We start from the raw sequence: 19876 nt of genomic DNA, 5'->3' as shown, positions 1-19876 counted from the left end.
GAACTAGGCCCAATTTAAAGCCACTATGGAAATCTCAAGACAGAGTGACCCAAAGAAATTCTAGCAAGACCCTCCCCCTATTTACAGCTGTAGAAATGCTTTCTTCCCAGAAATTTATGATCAGAAATCAGACATAAGGGTGTTTCTGTAGATATCTGATATTTCCGAAGTTAGAAAAAAAGAGCCCCAAGGCAATATAAAGAAGATAAAAACATTTTCTCACAGTGTAAAGTGAGGAGGCTATTTGACAACTCTGTGGGTGGTAACTACTAAAGTGGGGATATTTTCATCAGTTTAAAGAGCGTTTTATTGCTCTTTTGGTTGGAAAAGTGAAGAGTAACAATTATTTTATGTTTGTAAACACTTCGATTAGATTTTGAAAATCATCCGATAATGTAAGAAAGAAAAATATATATTATAGACTTCAGAGGGCCCCAGCTCTGAATAAAATTTTAAAAAAAGAAGAAAAAAGTGGGATCAGAGGGCCCTCTTTAGTTATAAATAATAAATGAGCTAGAATTTAAAAAAAAATTAATGCAATGAGATTTGAGACTTTTCGGGGGCCACATCTGAACTCGGGGCCCTGGGCCAAGGTCCACTGGGCCCATCCTTAAAATCGGCTCTGATATGTTTATATTATTATTCAATATTCCAGTTAATTCTTAATATAATATGTATTTGGATAATCATTCAAGATGAGCCGCAGACAGTCGCCAAGAGCTTATTAATATTAGCACCCCTTGAGCGATGTTGTTAAAAAAAACAGTATGATTAAAAAGTTCAATGGATTCAACTATTTATGTTATATATAGCATGATACTTTGCCATAGATATGAAAAATTATAATATAAAATTAATTATTTGTATGTACAAAACATTTTGTTCTTTACCTTTTTATATTTTGAAAATACCATAGTTATAGCCAAAAGCATTACTCCATCCAGATTGTCATCTTTTATAGGTGTTTTCAATATCCATTTCATAATGAATTTTCCAGTCAATTGAACTATCTTTCGACCCAAATTCGTCAAATACAAGTAAGAACAACTGTAGACAATCCAATAAGGCCGCATTGCACTGAAAGAATAGTTGGTTTTTTTTATCATGTGTTAACGGAAAAATGATTGTTATCTCATAAGTGACAAAACTACAAAAACTAATTTTATAAAACATGTATACCACGTAAAGAAGGACTCACTTATGCCAATATTTTTTAAAAAGAAATGAAAAATGATGGTTCAGTGGTTAAGACACCAAACTGTCATTGTTGTGAAATCTGTCCAGCTTTAGATGAATGGGTACCAGCTTGTCTGGTAAGTAAAAGTGGTCTGTGCGTGACCACATTGCCGCATCATACCATTATGCATGAAATCAGGAACTTCTATGATGCACGAAGAATTGTTATAGAAATGCTTGTTTCAGAGCTTCGATGACAACTCTGACCCACAACGAGCCATTAGGGTTTTAAATACTACGTAAATACTTTTAAACATCTAGCATAGCAATGGATCCAAAAATAAATCAGGACAATTTTTATTGTATTCATCTGTATAATTTTAAAAAATAACTACAGGTAGTTAGATTTTTCAACAAAAAATATGCACTTTTTAAGCACTCAAAAAATATTTTTATCACTTTCCAAAAAAAAAAATATATATATCATAACTAGGATCTGTGCAGCAATAAAAATTATTTCTATCTATCATTTGAAGTTCTTAATTTTTAAACATAAGATCAATAAAATTCAAAAACTTTACATAATCAATAAAATAACTAATTTCTGATAAATATTGCAGAGAAAACTATGAAAATCATGAATTTTTTGTAATTCAGAACGACAATCAACACGGCAAAGAAAAAAATCTCTTTTTTAACAGGGTGCGTAGCGTTTTTAAAACGTGCTTAAAGGTGCTTATTTTTTATTTCCGTTTTTTTAAACCCTTGAAGGTGCTTTTTTCATTGGGTGTTTTTAAAAAGTGCTTAATTTTCCCTTTTCCAAATTGAGATTTTTCCTTTACCATGTTGATTTTTGCTACAAATTATGCGGAAAGACACTGTTCGTATTGTTCTATTCAACGTTTTCACAATTAATTCAACCCCAATCTATTTCGGCGCATCATCAGTCCATTGCATACGAAAACGCCATTCTATTTACATGATTCAAACATTTTGCCAAAAACAATGCCAAAAAGGTTTTTTTTTACATGACGGTCAAAACCAGATAAAACCGTCAATTGTCAAATTTTTTCCCACCCTGCCTAATTAGGATATTTTTTTTAAAAGTATTTAAAAATATTATTTGAGGGCTTGAAAAGTGCTTAAAAGGTGCTTATTTTTTGTTGAATAATTTGGCTACGCACCCTGCTCAAAATATAAAAAATTAAGCCTTTTTTATAAACCCAAATAAAAAAAAGCATCTTTAAGGGCTTTTAAAAAACGTAAATCAAAAATAAGCACCTTTAAGCACTTTTTTAAAATGATGCGCACTCTGAATAAGTAAAAAAATTAATATTAAGGACATAAACTGCTTATCTAGAAATAACAAACTAAAAAGTTAAAATCTGTTCTATTTCTGTAAAATTTTTTGTTATAATTCACTAAACTCATACGCCAAAAATGTTAATGAACTATTATATTTTTATAAAGTAAGTTTTATTGTTTCCTAGATGTATTTATAATTGGTGAATTATACAATTATTTTGTGATCCACACAAAAAAAATAATTTTACATACTAAAGAATAATTTTAAAGGTGAAATGTTGACAAATAATGAAAAAAGCAACATATTTAACCATAAATTATTTTATATCTTTCATAAATAAGAAATTGCAAGAGAGCAAATGCTATTTAATCAATTATATATTTTTTTAAAAAATTACTACCAGTAAATAATACAAAATTAAAAGGATGTTAAGTACACATCTGACAGTAATTACCCTAATTTTTTTCAACAAAAATGGCCAATTTAGGACATTTATCATGTTAACTGAGCCAAGATAACACTGGGAAAAAGTATTTTTTCTAACAGTGTATAGATGTTTGAAAATAAAAAAAAATTAGACCGTTACTTAATTATAATCTTAACAAATGGGATCAATAGATAAGACTGAAAGAGTTTATAAAAAGAAATTTAATGTTCTAACCAAAAGTAGTGTTAGTTGTGCTTTAGTGTTATTAAAAGAGCAACGCAAGAAAATAAGCTATTATTTAAGCAAAAAAATAAATGCTTTAAATATATTTATTCATTCTTAAAATAATTGTTCAATTATTTAAGTATTGTATTAATGAAATATTTTTGCAAAAAAGTTTCCAATTTCTTACACGTGAAATATGCCCAGAAAATTTAATATACTGAAATCCAATATTTTTCCTCATAACTTAATTGTTTAAGATTATCTTATGAAAAAAATATTAATTTTATTCAAATAGAAAAGTATATTTCTTAAGTAGAGAGTCCATCAAACATAAATATCTATAAAATTAGTTATTTTTCTTAAAATAGTAAACTTTTTTGAATGAAATTTCATTTTCTGCTTGTAATTTATTGTTGGTCCATCAAAAGCGTTAAACTTCATTTATATGTTTGAGAAATTGAATGATCTAAACGCATTCTAAAGTAAAACATTGCGTATTTCTGGAGAAATATGAAAAAAGGTATTAGCATGCATGCATACATACATGCATACGTACGTGCGTACAAACGTACATACAAACATAAGTACAAATATAAATACAAAAATACATACATACGTACAAACATACATACATGCAAACATGGCAAAATGCCTTAAACTGTTCTTGATTTATTTGTAAAAAAAACAAGTTAAAGCTCCTCCGAAATTTAAGGACGTTTTAATTATAAAAAATTTACCAAAATTTAAATTTATGTGAAATTCTAAAAGAAATAAATAAATTAAGTATAAATTCTTGCAATTATATGTACTGGAATATTTGTTGGTTGAAAGTAAATAAGTTAATATTTTTTATTTAGAAAAAAAGAAGAAAAAAAAACAGTTTTTTTTTCCTTCTTTAAAAAACACAAGAACATTTTTAAATACGTGAGTTGAAAATAAAAAGAGACCACTTGTAAAATTTACTACGAATAAATTCTTAAAAATAGTTTATGAGTTTCTTCGAGTTGATCGTTTCTAAGAAGAGATATATACCATTAAAAAGCGAAACGATGTAATTCATTTTTTTCAAAACACACCAAGATGGTAATAAAAAGTCGTTTCAAGCCCTCAATAATAGGCGTTCATTCATAAAATTTATCAGACGTGAATAAGGAAAACAAAAGTGATTTGAAACTGAAAATGATAAATTGCTAACGATTAAAGTAAAAAAAAACTAAACTAGAAAACATCTTATAACATCCTTATACAATACCATAACAAAAACCATATTAAAAACTTCCCAAGTTTGAAACATTTAATATACAGTCCCTGGCCAAATTATTAGACGTACTATAAAATTCAATGTAAAATCTTAATTATCAAGTGATACTTACAGCTTTATTGTTTTTACGCGACTGAAACCGGTTTCCACTAGTTTACAATTGTGTGTCAATTGGAGACATTAGACGATATATTATATAAATATAGAATATTTATTAGTATATTATTATAATTGAACCAAATTATTAGATGCTCTTTAGTGTTTTAATAATTCCATGTTTTGCCCTAGTTTATATGCAATACTTTTATATTTAAACAAACATGTAATGGGTTTTAATTCGAGAGACTTTTTATATATTTCCTTTTTTAATTTATTTTTAACGTATTGCATTACAATGTTAACATATTGATACACGAACATAAACAAATGTAAATCGATTTCAGCAGCGTAAAAACAATAAACATTAAACAATAAGGCCTGATAATTAAGATTTTACATGAAATTTTATAGTATGCTTAATAATTTGGCCAAGGACGGTATTTTAGCAAGAAATAGTATGTTCGATTAGTATAAGCAAAACTATGATTTGAAGAATGTTAAAGAAGATGCAAAGTAAATAAAAAATGTTACACTGTTTTCTTGTGTCCACCCGTATTAAAAAGAACTTGACACTTGACCTTCAAATCAGGATCTAAAACAAGGTGTAGAGCGGGATAGACTGCACTACTATGAGAAATTATAGCATCTAAACTGAAAATAAAAATGGAATTTGGATGTTATTTTCCTATAAATCAAATTTTGTTTCATTTTTAAATACTAGACACATAACTCAAAATGCAAATTTAAGTTCAAATTGCGTGTTTAGAAAAAGATACAGCTCAAAATACGAGCTTAATAAATTAGATAGAGCTCAAAATGCTTGTCTCAGAAAATGGAGACAGCTCAAAATGCGTGTTTAAGAAAATAGACCTAACCGTGCATAGTTGGAAGATATGAAATAGCCGTTGCAGAATAAACAAAAAAGAAATGGTCCCCTCTTACAAATATACAGTAGCGCGACTTGAAATAAGCCAGTTTATTACTTCCTGTGGCAATTTCATACCTTCCAACGAGTATTACCCATGATCATGCATAAGTTATTTATTTGTTTTTATTGTATGCATATTAAATTTCATTAAAGTCGGTCTGCAAATTAACGTTTCGCGAATTTACTTTTTTTTAAAAAAAACATTTTATGGTGTTCTAAATACGAAGAGATGTGTACGCGTGACCTGACCTGATCCTGAACTTCACCCCCTAATAATTGTGTTTAAGAAAACAATAAAAAGTAAGTTTGAAATTTAGAATTGGTGTCTCAGTTTTTCTCTTCTTGTTTAGTAATTGTTCAATTATTCATATTTTACCTTTATTTAATGTTCCTTCTTTCATATTAGGAATAACAGTCTTTTGTGATAATTTTCCATCACTTTTCAAGATATTCTTTTATGCTTCTTTAGAGCACTGATTTCTTTTTAGTTTCTTCAAGAATAAAACCTTTTTTTTTTCCTTCTTTTTCCTCTCCACGTTCAATTTTTGTCTTTTTGCTCCTTCCCTACTTTTTTTCCTTCTGTTGCGGTCAGGGCTCTGTTTGGTCAAGTCACCCCTTGCCTACCTTTGAAGAGTCCCAGAGTATGTGTCCATCTCTCCTCTATTTTTGAAAGCTACGAATCGCTGCTATGTTTTCGCATTTCTACACATTTTACCTTCATAAATCAAAACTCTTCCTTTCGAAAATATATCAGATATGATTTATTGAGCTGTGGTGGCTCAGAGGATAGACCGGGTTTGAATCCCGGCGATGGCTGGCTGATTCGAGTTTCGCACCCGGCTCGCACCGACCACAGTGGTAGACGGAACATGGGTTAGAGTCCTCTTGCCACCAAGCTAACCGTGGGATGTTTTCGTGGTTTTCTTCTCTATGTAACGCAAATGCGGGTTAGTACCATTAAAAACTCCTCCAGGAAGGCAAATTTCTCCCGATATTTGATCCAGAAGTTTCCTTGTCTTCTGGACTGGGTTCAAAATTACAAGGCTGCGGAGTTGAACATTGGTAGCCGTAAACCCAAAACTGGGTCGGTTGTTCAACGACAGTTATAAAATATAAAAAGATATGATATGATGAAAATATAAAATAAAAAGTTATTAATATGTGCAAGCTGTTCCTGTCGTGGATATAAATAATTTTTCCTGTAACAAATCGATGAACTGCCAGTTAAATAAACCTGTTCAACTCACTAAATCTACCATTTGTCGTCCATTTCATTTGATAGAATATTTTCTAGCAGTGGCTCACCCAGAAAAATCAATCTAGAGGGGGTAATCCTTCCAGAAAGAGGATCATTCTAGGAGGGGGGGAGGAATCATTCCAGAAAATCATTCTAATCTATAGGTTTAAAATTGATAATCTTAGTTTTCAGGAATGTTGAACACTGAATTATTTTAAATAATATGGTAATAAATAAAAAAAAGAACACAATTTAGAAATTGATTATTATAAAAAAGAAGAAAAATTTTCATCCTTTTATCTTTCAGTCTTATGTTCATTTTTCTAGGTCGGGTGATTCAGATCATCCTCTTCAAAAAATGTTCTTTTAATGAATGAAGAGTGTGCAGAAAAAAACTTTTGAACTTAATTACTTTTGAACTTAATCAACTTTTGATCTTAATGATCGGATTATCAAGTACTAGGATTCAAAGGAGTAACTTCAAATACGCAAATTAATCTGTACTCACGATATTTTAAATTACCAAATCAGGTACAAAAACTTTCCTTCTACCTCGTGACAGAATCGCATTGTCGCACAACGTTACAGAGAGATTTTCTTTTGAAAAGTAAAAAATGTTACTTTTCTCCAAATGTTATACGTAATAATTGAATCACACAATTAAATAATCACTTTTTGACGCCCTCAGTTTACGCCCATGGTATCGTAAATCGATGTAATGTTTCGATTGTATTCTCGGCAGTTATTGATATTGATTTTCGCGTGTTTTTTTTTTCTTTTTTTTTTTTTTAAATATCCCGATATATTTCAAGAGAAGAAAATTGGGATTGTGCATTTGAGTATTTACTTTTTAGGACAATAATTCTTTCGAATTTTCGGCAGTTAATGCTTTTGATTTCTCTAAACTTTTTAAATCCGATATTATTTATTACAACAACCTATTCTCGAAACGAAACACGCATTTTTTTATTGTGATGATTATTTACAAAATGGGGAATAATTTCTGTGCCTCCCCCCCCAATAAAATGCAAGAATACCACCCATAATATTAGAATCAAAAATTATTACACGTTCAACTAGAAAAAATTATATATAGTTTTTTTTTGTAAACATACCACTTTTGCTATTTTAAAAGAGTAACATATATGATTGTTAAAAGTATTTTGCAGAAAGATATTGGTGCTAGAGAGTTTTGTCGCAGATAGCTCGAAAACAGGGTAATAACTTTTTCTTTGCACAGCTCCGGATTGCTCAAAATATATGGGAAATATAGTACTGATAATTTGATTAGGAAATTGGATCCCTTAAGGGCAATTTTACTTTATGCGTAATTCGCTATATTTCGAGATAAGCAAATTGACAAATGTTTGCACATAAAACTCACTTATCCAAAGATAATTCCTATCAGAAAATAATTCTTAATAATATTTTATTTAATAATAGTCGAAAATTTTTTGAATATTAGGGTATGCAATTTTTTAAAAGAATGCAATTTAAAATGGCAAATTGCAAAATTTGAGCGAAATCGGTCGAATAATTCCAGAGAAATTGAATTTTAAGAAGTTCAATATTTAAAAATAATTAGCATATTTACTCCTTAAACCTTCACGATTTACCTTCACCTCTTAAACGATCACCTTGTATAGTCCTAGAACGTAAAAATCCGATCATTAAATCGAACCGGTTTTTTTTTTAAAAATTTTTAATGTTTATTTTTATTTATTTATTTAGCTTTATTTTGCGCCAATCCTGTGCCTGTTCAATTACACCAAAGAAGTCATATCCTCTTCTCTACAATGGTATTTTCAAAATAAGAGGAGAAATAAAAGGGTTTCAAAGAAAAGAAGCTGTTTTGATAATATGCACTGTTTGAAGATTAATTACTCAATAAGAAATAATACTTTACTTTTGTTCTCGAATTAGTTTAAAGGTCATGATTTTTTTGTATCGATGAATTTCAGATAATCGAATTAATAATAAAGAAAAATACCTTGCTTGTGGGAGAGGGAGGTTAACCCTATCCTGGGTGATCAACTGTTTTTCAGCTTCCAAGGGAGGCGCCAACACGATGAAGTGAGTATAGTTTGTCTACGGTAAGAACTCCCCCCGCCAAAAAATCTGCTATAGAAACATTACTAGTGGGGGGGTAGCTTCTCTTGGTTCACAATAGACCGATGAAAAAGATTTCCTTTCTCTCGCCGATCTGAGCCTGTCCTAAACAAGTAAACTCAGTCACCAAACGAATGGCTTCGAACTTTCCCATACTCTTCACCTTGGGCTCTGTTGTGCACACTTTAGACAAACTATAATCATCAATTTTCTTCCTAAAATACCTTGTCCTTATTTTGCTATCCGTATTCTTTCACATGATTTCTTTTTTGTTGCTTTTATTACAATATATTGAGCGGTGAGTTATTTACAGGTATAATATTAAAAAAAAAATGGTTTCTGATTAAAATTAACTCGCCTTTTTTGCTTTACCTTCAGATATTAATCGATAATCAGTGGTCGGAAAAACTACATTATTTTTGTACCTTACTACAACTACTTTGTTACCAAATGTAGTTCCCTACAACTACTTTTTTTTAATGTAGTGACTACAAACTACTTTGGAATTGTAGTAACTACTTTAAGGAGACAAACTTATATAAAATGTAAGGGAATAATTAAGACATATTTATTCATGTTTACATGAGCCAGTTTGTTATTGCAGAAATTTTTATTTCCCCTGAAAAATGTCGAAAATACGTTCCCTTCTTTTTAAATAACATCAATGTGTATGTGAAAAAGTGTTTAAATTAAATGTCTATTTTTCGTAATGTCTAGTTTAAATATTAGTTATAGATGATTCTAAATAGGGGAGAGTCGGGTAGCCCCGCCCACTTAAGGAGTATTGCTTATATTTTTGTATAATATTGAGTAATAATCAATATTTTTGTATGTTCCCATTGTTTTATCATCTAATTAAATAATGCAAAAAGAATAAACCAAAAAAAGAATAGTGTAACTTAAAAAAATAGATCATAAATCAACATAGATAATAAATCAACATATTTTCAAAACTATTGTTTACCATGTTACCAGCTGCATAAATACTTTGAAAAGAATCTTTTTTTAATATAACAATTAATGTCCGATGGACTTGAAAAAATATTCTATACATATGAAATTGACAGTGGACGGGGGTACCCGACACTCCCCTATGTAATTCCTGTTAATGCTCAGCTACAGCCATCCATTGACGGACCCTCGAAGATTTGTGTCCATCAAATTCGAATAATTAGTTGCATTAGAGCCGTGTTTCTTTGCTACACTTTGCTACAAACTACTGTTTTTTTGTATAGAACTACACGACTTTTTTGAGAAAGTAGATCACTACACTATAAAGAATACTATAAAGTTAGAACAGAAAAAGATATCGTCTCCCTACTCTATGTCTTTGAAGTTGAAATTTTCCTTTTTAAACTTGGCGTATCAATGACGAGCAGTTCTTTTAGCTATAGCACCCTGTCCATACATAGCACAAATGTCAGGAGCAGCTACTTTTGCGGTTATAGACCCTTGATTAAAAATAAAAAGAAAAGTGTCAAAAATGATTTCTTTTTCTCCTTTTGACATTCTATTTTAATGCACTGAAAATTTAAATAAATTAACTGAAAAATAACAACAAGAAAAAATAAAATTAAGAAAGACGTAGATTCCGGTAGTACTCTTTCGAATGATCTAACTCATTATGCCAAAAACATATATTAACGTTGTTAAAATATAAGAAAACGGCGGGAATTAATTTCCAAACCATCACATATTATTATAAAACAAAAATAAACACATACTTTTTTACATCTATGGCTTTTAGGAAATCTTTAAATACTTGAGTTTTTTCTTCAACGGTATGACGAAAAAGTTCTTTTTTATGTTTTCCGGGTAAATAAAGAGAAGCTGTAAAAATAACAATAATAAAAAAATTCACAATCCAAATATTTTTATTTATAGATAGCAACTAATAGATACACGTTTAAGTGATGACAAAATGTTAATTATATTTAATATATTCGGTTATTTAAATATCACTAAGAATTTAATTATTGTGTAGAACATTGTGCAATTAGCACAACTCTTACAGTGTCAACTTTTAGGCATAATTTGTGATGATATAATTCATTGTTTTGTAGAAATTACTCCGCAAGAACCTCGTTTCAGGTCTCGGAATTGTTGGGAGGATGGTTGGAAATTGTGGCAGTATTATTAAAAATATAGAGTCCTCAAAACATTAAGAAAGTTATTCAAATAATAGTATTACCAAAATGTCTTTACTTCATTTCAGCATTAATTCTGGCAAAAAACGAAATTTGTTTTTGACAATTTAGGTCAACTTTCACAATAGATCAAGTAAGCAATTTTGAAACAATGTATACTCATTTTATTTGAAATTTACTGATTTTCAACTTCTGTATTTGCACTTTTTCATTATTGCTGTTTGTCAAATATTTGGCCACAAAAAAAACGTTATTCCAGATCAGTTAAAATAAAGAAACATTTGCCGGCAGTCCGAATTGAAACCCCTGACCTATAAGTAAAATACAAAATTTTTTTAAACCTATCAATCTGAGTAATGTCTTAAATTAATAACTGAAATGTTATCTAAAAAACATTTTAATAACGCGACTCTTATATTTATTATGCAATCAATTTTCTATTACTGATTTATAAAATAAACAGAAGCTAATATATAAAATTGAAGAATTTTAATCAAGGTATCTGAAATATTTATTATTTTGCTATGTCAAAAATAATACTTAATGCATTGAATAAAAATTTTCATAAAGCTATTATTATATGTACAGTGCACAAAAAATCAGAAGAAGAAGAAATCAATTTTTAAATATGGGACTTTTTTTGAAAATTTTAAAACTCAGAAACTATTCGCTCAATTTTGAAATTTGCCATAGAAAATTACATTCATAGAATTGATGCAAATTTTTTTAAAACTTTTTTGAAATCTTAATATAACTCAGAAACCATTTGCTAAATTTTCAATTTTGCTATAGAAAATTACATTCATAGAATGGATGTAAAATTTTTTATACTTTTTTGAAAATTTAATAACTTAGAAACTATTTGCAAAATTTTGAATTTTGCCATGGAAAATTAGAGTCATGAAATTGATGTAAAAATTGTTGTACTTCCCAATTAAAATTTTTTTAATATTTTTAAAATGAACAATAAGGAATAATCCAAATGATTTTTTGCAAGGATTGATCTTTGGATAAATGAATTTTATAATTGTGTGCAACAATTTCGTTTACATAGCGTATGATTCACGATATATGGCGAAATACGCAAAAACTAACATTAAATTTATAACTCTCTCAACTGACCAAATTATTGGGAACATATTTATTTTGAGAACTCAAATCGGTCGGAAAAAATTATGTTTATTGAGAGCGATTTTGTGTCGTAACTTAAAATATCATCTGCACTAATTATGATGTCATTAAGATTGAGATAATCTGGTCATTAGTTATTGAAAATAGGATATACCTGGAAATGATGGTACGATAACTCTCACACCTTCATTACTAAGATCATTAATAAGATGATTGAAGACACTATAATTGCCTGGAATTCCATGGATACATAATACAGTTTTAGGTGGTTTTTCAAAAGCAGTCTTATTTACTCCTGTGTCAATGTAATCTATTTTAGCAAAAACTCCACTTTCAGGAATTTTATAAAACGTCCCATCTTTTTTCCATTCATTGTAGATATTTTCACACGTATAAATAGTGACTGTTTTTTCAGGAAAATTCACTTCAACTTTTCGTTTGGAGAGATCTTTTTCTGAAGATCCATTGTTTGAACCAACATATCTTAATACTGAACTTCTCAACAATGATTGTTGTTGTTGACCAATAATACTTTTTAATGATTTTGTAAGTACATGGCAGAATGGTTTTTCCAACATTTTCGAACCTGAAAAAGAAGTATCATTAGATAAGGCAAAACACATTATTATGAAAACAGTTTAAAACAAAGTGTTTAGAATTAATAAATAAATAAGATACTTGTGATATACTTTATAACTTATATAGATACTAGTGATATACTATATATAGTAAAGAGCTAATTTTGAATTAGATTTATATTATGCATTCACTGCTTATGCAATATACATTTTTGTTAAAATAGTGATATACTTTAATAGAAAGAATAGTGATAAACAGTGATATACTCTTAAAAAATAGCGATAGACTTTATAACTTCTCAGTTAAATATACTAGTAAATAAAGTACATCTCAAAAATGGGAACGTTAACAACAGCTAATTCTGAATTCGATTTATATTTATGCATTCACTGCTTATGCAATATACATTTTTATTAAAATAAAACTAAGCCATTCATTATTAAATTTAAGGACATCAGATTATCTTAAAAAACAAATTTATACGAGTACGTTACATTCATTGGTCAATGAAAATTTCATGTGGAAGAAAATTGCACTGTGTAACGTAAATATGTCATAAAAATATAAAAAAATACTTAAATATTTGAAAAGTTATTTTAAAGACGGTTAAATAAGTTTAAAGCAAAATAACAGCTCGGTTTCGTACGTTATATTTTCTGATATGCATCAAAACACTAAACTGTTTTTTCTAAAAGTCATTTACACAGGAATATATAAATTGCAAGGAGTAACCAAGTAACCGTCCTATTTTAACTTTATGCTCTTATTTTTATTTGTAAAAATCTGTAAAAAAATTTTATTTCTTGCTGTTTTACAGGCTCAGTTAACATCATGACGGTTAAAGAAAAACCTTATTGCATTTTAAAAATTAATCATATTAAAAACACCACCCATGTTGACAGTATTCATTCAAGCTCTTAAATATCTCGATATATATTCCACTTCTAAAAATAATGGTTCAGTTAATCTTTTAATAACCGTATAAAATGCTTTCCATTGTGAGGCTGTTTTTTGAGGTCACCAGGAAATAAAAACTGGCCTACTTTCTAGAACTATGAGAAACGCAAACAATTTTATTAAAGTTTTGTTATATTATTTTAATATAATATAAACTTGATATTTTATAATTTTCTCTGGGGACAAATATTGAAGTGGTTTGCACTTATGCTGGTTTGAAGTTGAATAAGTGTTTTAAAACTCTAAAAAGTACAAGAAAACTAGCATAAACTGACTTTTCTATTATTAATATTCTCTCATCTCGTTCATATTATTAATAATCTCTCTCTCAGACATATTAAACGAATTCTATATTGAATCTATTGAATATAATCCACAATCAATTAAAACCTTTCCTCGAAAGACAGTGATAATATTGATTTAATTAACGAAGAAAATGTATGGATGTGTTTTTAGTAGAAATTGAGTAGTCACATTATCTATAAATATTTTTAGAAACATATTAAAATACAAAGTGAAATAAGTATTTTTTCTCCGGCCGGTACTTAAATAAATCTATTCATACATATCACAAATAATGGGGGAGGGGGGAATCACTTTTCACAAAAAAGAGAATTATTTTAGAGCTTTCTTATACGTGTCAATAAAGCTTTCCAGGGACCAGCAATAAATGACGAACGAAAAGACCTGTTTTTAAACATCCAAAAAATATAGAAATAAGCTTTGTATCAATTACTTTTGTTATCATATGTAATAAAATAGTAATGTTATTAAATAGTAATGTAATAAATAAAGTAATCTTTTCATACTGCAACAAATTCGAAAATTATTTAAGGATTTTTTATCATAATTTCGTTCTTAGTCGTAATTTGTAACTTATGAAAAAAGTTTGATTTGACCATCATGAAAATGCAAAAAGTTTTTTACCAATTTTCCAAGTAGCTTTTGCACTTTTTAAAAGAACGTTCCGAATTATAAGGAGTTTTCCACAATATTAATTTTGTGTCATAAAACAAACTTTAACAACGAATGATAATCTTCACAGATTACGTGAAAAACAAATTGCGATGTTATAAAAAAAAAATGCAAAATAAAACAAACTTTTGTAAAGTATGATCCTTTATAATGCCTGTAAAAGTTTTAATATACCTTGTTAAATAGTAGAGAATTAAATTTGTGGAAAATCCCTTACCATTCAGAGAATTCTTTTAACATTTACAAGAACATTTACATTTTCAAGATTGGACTCCTTTCGAACTTATATATACAAGATACGCAGTATACAAGAGCTAATTTAAATGCTCATAATTTTTAACGAATTTCTTTTAAATTTTAAAATAATATTCTTGTTAGTAATTAAAAATTGCTCCAAAACTTTTGTTTCATTTTATTAAATATTTTTAAAATTATAAAAAGAAAACGTAAGGTAAAAAAATTAGCTTTTATATTAATATTCAAGCTAGGTTTACAAAAATTTATGCCGCTGATGCATATAATACGTATATGAAGATATCAATACAAGTTACAAATTTATTTTCAAACATAAGGTGTTTTTTTAAACACCCCTTTTCGTCCTTAATTTATTCTCTCACATTTTCGAAAGCTTTAAATTTCATTAACACGTATTACAAATTCCATGACATAAACAGCTCTATAGTTGTAAAATAATTATGTTAGTATTTGTTGAGAAATTTGAAAAAGTGCTAAAAATTCTGAGGGTCTCTTTCAGTGTTGTACAATGTGCAAAAAAAAAAAAAAAAAAAAAAAAAAAAAAAAAAAAAAAAAAAAAAAAAAAAANAAAAAAAAAAAAAAAGGACCGTTTACAATAACTAATTGATCTAATTGATTTGATCTAATGATTGTATCTTCACATACTAGGACTCAATCTTCATGGCTCGAGAGGGTGACCTCAAATCCTCAAATATGCTAATTAATAAGAGAGCAGACGATATTTTAAGTTATGAAATCAGACACAAAAATGTACTTTCTNAACTGCATCAATGGTAGTTCTCCCTGTTGGATCATTCCTACCATTTATCATTTACAATCCAAATTCGTCTTTAAGGAAGATAAATAATGTTTCACCTTCAGGTAACGAGAAATTCACATTAAAATCTCCTACAAGGATCACAGGCCGCTCACAATAATCAATTTTTTAACCAGTAACGTCTGCCAGAGCTAGGGAACCTGCAGTGGATAGTCGTGGCAATAAAGATTTTGCAATAAATAATTTAATATCCCTCATGGCTGCATTTGGTGAAATATAAATGGCAATTAGAAAAGAGAGAACCTAACAATCAATTGATATTCACAGGAGACGTACCTTAACATAACCTTAAATCCGTCGCATTGTCCGTTGGATTGTTTTCACTCATTTTTAACAATTGTTATCTACTAAATTTGAAAATAAAAAATACTACCCTATTAAATTATGTGTGTATCAAATCAAACTAAAATATTTATAGAAAAACAATACTTTTATGACTTTTATTATTTTTATTCTAGTGAGAACCAAAACAATATGGAAATGAATGAGGGAAAACTGGATCCTACCACACGATTTCCCGGCCAATAAAAATGCAGCGTTAAACGTTTAACGCAACCTTGTTGGAAGTCGCATAAGAAGCGTCACTTCAATAAAGGTTCATTGTATGTCTTGCCAAAACTTCAGCTGTCAAGATAAGGGTAATTACTTTCTGGTGTGTTAGTGGGTATCCCATTGCCCCCCCTCCCCCTAGAATGAGCTTGGCTTAATATTCTCTTGTCCTGATATAGCTATTTTCTCTTGGTTCTTACTTGAGAAAGAGGTTGCTATATAGCCTGGTATGAAGAAAGATTTTTCTCTCAGCAAGAGTGAGATCGAAGTCTTAGCTATCAGAGGGAAAATTTTCTAAGAATAAAAGATGCGAAAGGGATTTACCTTGACTAACCACCATTTCATGAATAGCTTGTCTAACTAATTGAGACGGATTTATGTAGTGTTTCTGCAATTTTAAATAAACTATAGAGTTAAATAAAATGTCAATTATCTGAACATTTTTCTAAACATTGGAAATATTTAACAATCATATGAAAGAAAGTCTTTGAAATTTTTGAGAATTTTTTTAATTGTAGCTCAACTTTAATTTTTCATTGAGTACAATTATTACATCAATTAAATTTAACGAAATTGATCAATATGTTATTATTATGATTAATAATTTTAAACTATATAGTTTATCATCTGTATCAATGAGGTTTGAAAATGAAACAGGTATAAGAATATAACATAATATGGTAATTGCACCGTAAAAACATAAATTGAAATTATAATTTTTTTCTTCAGGATTTTATGTGATTGAAACTATTTCTATGTACTGATCTTTAAGCCGTGATACAGACTTAACTGAGAAATCATTCAATAGTATTAACAAAATATTTTCACTGCAATTTTATTTTTTATTAAGCACGAAATTGTTAAATGCGGTTTTATAATTAACTCACTTTTTTTTAAAACTTTTTCCTAAATCTTGATCCTGAAGCTTTCCTTTTTAAAAATTTATTTTTCACTAATAAATTTTTCGAAAATTTATTAGCTTCCAGAAAAATGCACTTAAAGCATAAAATAAGTTAAATATAGTTGTTTGTCATACGAAATGAAGGAATGTAAATGAATTTGCTCAAAAAATTTTTAAATTTTTATAAATTTATATTATATACAAAAAAAATTATCCTTATTTCACACATAGAGTATTCCATAAACAACGCCGTACACATTTTTTCAATTCTTTAAAAGTAAAGTTGAACTATTAGTCATATTAGATGTCACAAAATAGCATTAAAGCGAGGAAAAATATTTTAAAAACTGGACCAATAATTGATGAGGAAGGATACATTGAAAAAAGTTTGAATAGCAGAATTAAGAAAAAGTAGTTTAAAGCCAACTAAAATTATTTCTCAAGAAATACTTTTTTGGTGTTTAGGTCATGGAATTTCTCATACTTATAAAAAGTTTTAAAGCTTTCAAAGATTTAAGAGACCGGCAATGAATTACGAACGAAAACTAGTATTTTTGAACACCCAATGCCAGAAAATAAAGCAATCAACTTGAATGATAGATTTAAAAAATATATTGATGGATTGATAGATGAAATAAAAGGCTGATTACTTTGGCTGTTATTTGTAAACTCTTACATGCTTATGGAACATTTTTACAAAATACAAATTTTTTTTGTCTTGCATCTTTTTGGCTATAACTTTGCAAATAATCAACAAAATTTTCAAATATTTAGTGAAACAATTAAACCAACTTAGTGAAAAGTAGTTATACTGTAACACTAAAATATATGATTACAGAAAGGACGCATAAGAATCAATAAATTTATAATAATGATACAACAAGAATCATAAATGTACAATATTTCTTCAATCATTAGTTTGTTAATCAAGCATATACACATGGCACAGGCAGAGCGTTAATATGAATTCGAACAAAGTAAATAGAAGTTAATTATAAGATTATTTTATATACATGTAAACTTTATGAGAATATGAATAAATTTATTATACAGCTAAAATATGTAAGAATTTTAGAACACTTTTATATGAGTAGCATGTTAAAGCAATCCGATATGAAGATTGAAATTATTCTCGAAAAAGTCAAATGTTTTACTTTGCAAACTATTGTGTTCTTATTTTCCAGATTGGGCATTATTTCCAAATTTATTTTGAGGAGTAGATATCCAAAACCCGTCAAAAAAAGGTATGTTTATTCAGAGAAAGTACATTTTAAATATTTGATTTCGTAACTTATTAACTCATCTTTAATCAGCATATTTATGATGATTTAGTTTTTGTATGTGAAAATCCGATCATCAGATCGAAAGTAATTCAGAGTGTTCCTTTTCTTGCGCACAGTAGTTCGTCTCTGAATTTTCTCTATAAGTTTATTCATTGAGCTAAAAACATGATAAGAAATTCTAATTTTACGTAGTGATAATTTATTTGTAGCAAAAATGGAAATCTCTGGCTAGTTATTTGACACATACATTAAGATTTTTAATTTTTATCATTTAAAATATAAAGTTAGCAAAAAATTCTTTTTATTACTCATTCCCAAATAAAATATGATGAACCGTGGTGACTCAGGGGATAGAGCGTTCGCCTTACAATGAAGTTAACCGGGTTCGAATCCCAGTGATGGCTGGTCGATAAGAATTCTGCATCCGGCTCTCACCGATCACCGTGCTGACGTAAAATAGCCTCAGTGGTAGACGGATCATGGGCTAGAGTTCCCTTTCCGTTGGGATGACCATGGGAGGTTTCCGTGGTTTCCCTCCCCATGTAACGCAAAAGCTGGCTAGTTCATTCAAAAAGTCCTCCATGAAAGCGAAATTTCTCCCAACCCATGATCCAGGAGTTTTCTTGTCTTCTGGATTGGGTTCAAAATTACAAAGCCACGGAGTTGAACATTGGCAGTAGTAAACCCAAAATTGGGTCGGCTGTTTAATAACGGCTATAAAATAAAATATTATGTGACTATTAACAAATATTGAAAGATTCCAAAAGAGTGCTGAAAAATTTTACTGGCAATCTGTAATACAATAAATCAGTTCAAATCATTCTACCGAATAGTCATCTACTTTTTTTTCTTCATGAAATCTATTTATCTATGAACTTAAACGAAATATGCCAAATACCGATATCTCAAATATATATTACCCAAAACTTCAGTTACTAAATTCTTCAATATTATACAAGCCGATTTGCTGAACGCCGCTCCGGTTCATTCAAACGGAATTCTTTTTTTTACTAATATTAAACAATATACAGTCAAAGCCCGGGTTAACGAACCCCTATTAACAACGATTTAATGAATTTTATGAAGTAAACAATGAATAGCGACGTCTATGATCTCCAGTGTTACTTTTTCTGATGCTTTGGAAAGGAGTATTTTCATCTCTACGTCACCTTCAGAAAGATAAGTAAGAATCCTGAATAAGAAGATTTATTTTGTGTATTTGCTTATTACAGATATTCCATAAAATTAGGCAATTTATATTTTACCCTCCATTTAGCGAATAATATTTTTGGTCCCTTTCATTTCGTTAAATCGGGCTCCAATTGTGTTAGACACTAGTATGTTTTATATTTCTTTGTGGGAATTTATTATGTGCTTACCATTACGTGATCTTTGTTAATTTTCTTGTAAATAGCAATAATGATTAGGAAAAATTACAGCTCCCTTAGTGACTTGCCCAGGCTGAGCTTGAAAGTCAATTATTAGTGTGGATCTATCCACCCTTCAAACAGGCC

General features: G+C 28.8%; 1 protein-coding gene across 1 annotated transcript in view; it reads right to left on the bottom strand.

The window, feature by feature from the left end:
• LOC107436185 (uncharacterized) overlaps window positions 1–19876 on the bottom strand; it is a 40839-nt gene that overhangs the window by 9634 nt on the left and 11329 nt on the right. Inside the window, exons 2-5 of the mRNA XM_016047790.2 lie at window positions 12201–12632; window positions 10493–10598; window positions 5026–5145; window positions 891–1077 (exon numbers count right to left, since the gene is read on the bottom strand). Of these exons, the coding sequence (XP_015903276.1) occupies window positions 891–1077; window positions 5026–5145; window positions 10493–10598; window positions 12201–12624 (837 nt within the window). The 5' untranslated portion in view covers window positions 12625–12632. The remainder of the gene's footprint in view (window positions 1–890; window positions 1078–5025; window positions 5146–10492; window positions 10599–12200; window positions 12633–19876) is intronic.

The sequence above is a fragment of the Parasteatoda tepidariorum genome, chromosome X1 (genome assembly GCF_043381705.1).
Source record: "Parasteatoda tepidariorum isolate YZ-2023 chromosome X1, CAS_Ptep_4.0, whole genome shotgun sequence".
NCBI classification, from domain to species: Eukaryota; Metazoa; Arthropoda; class Arachnida; order Araneae; family Theridiidae; genus Parasteatoda; species Parasteatoda tepidariorum.
Note: the sequence above shows the minus strand (reverse complement) of the source record. Positions and strands in the feature narration are given on the sequence as shown.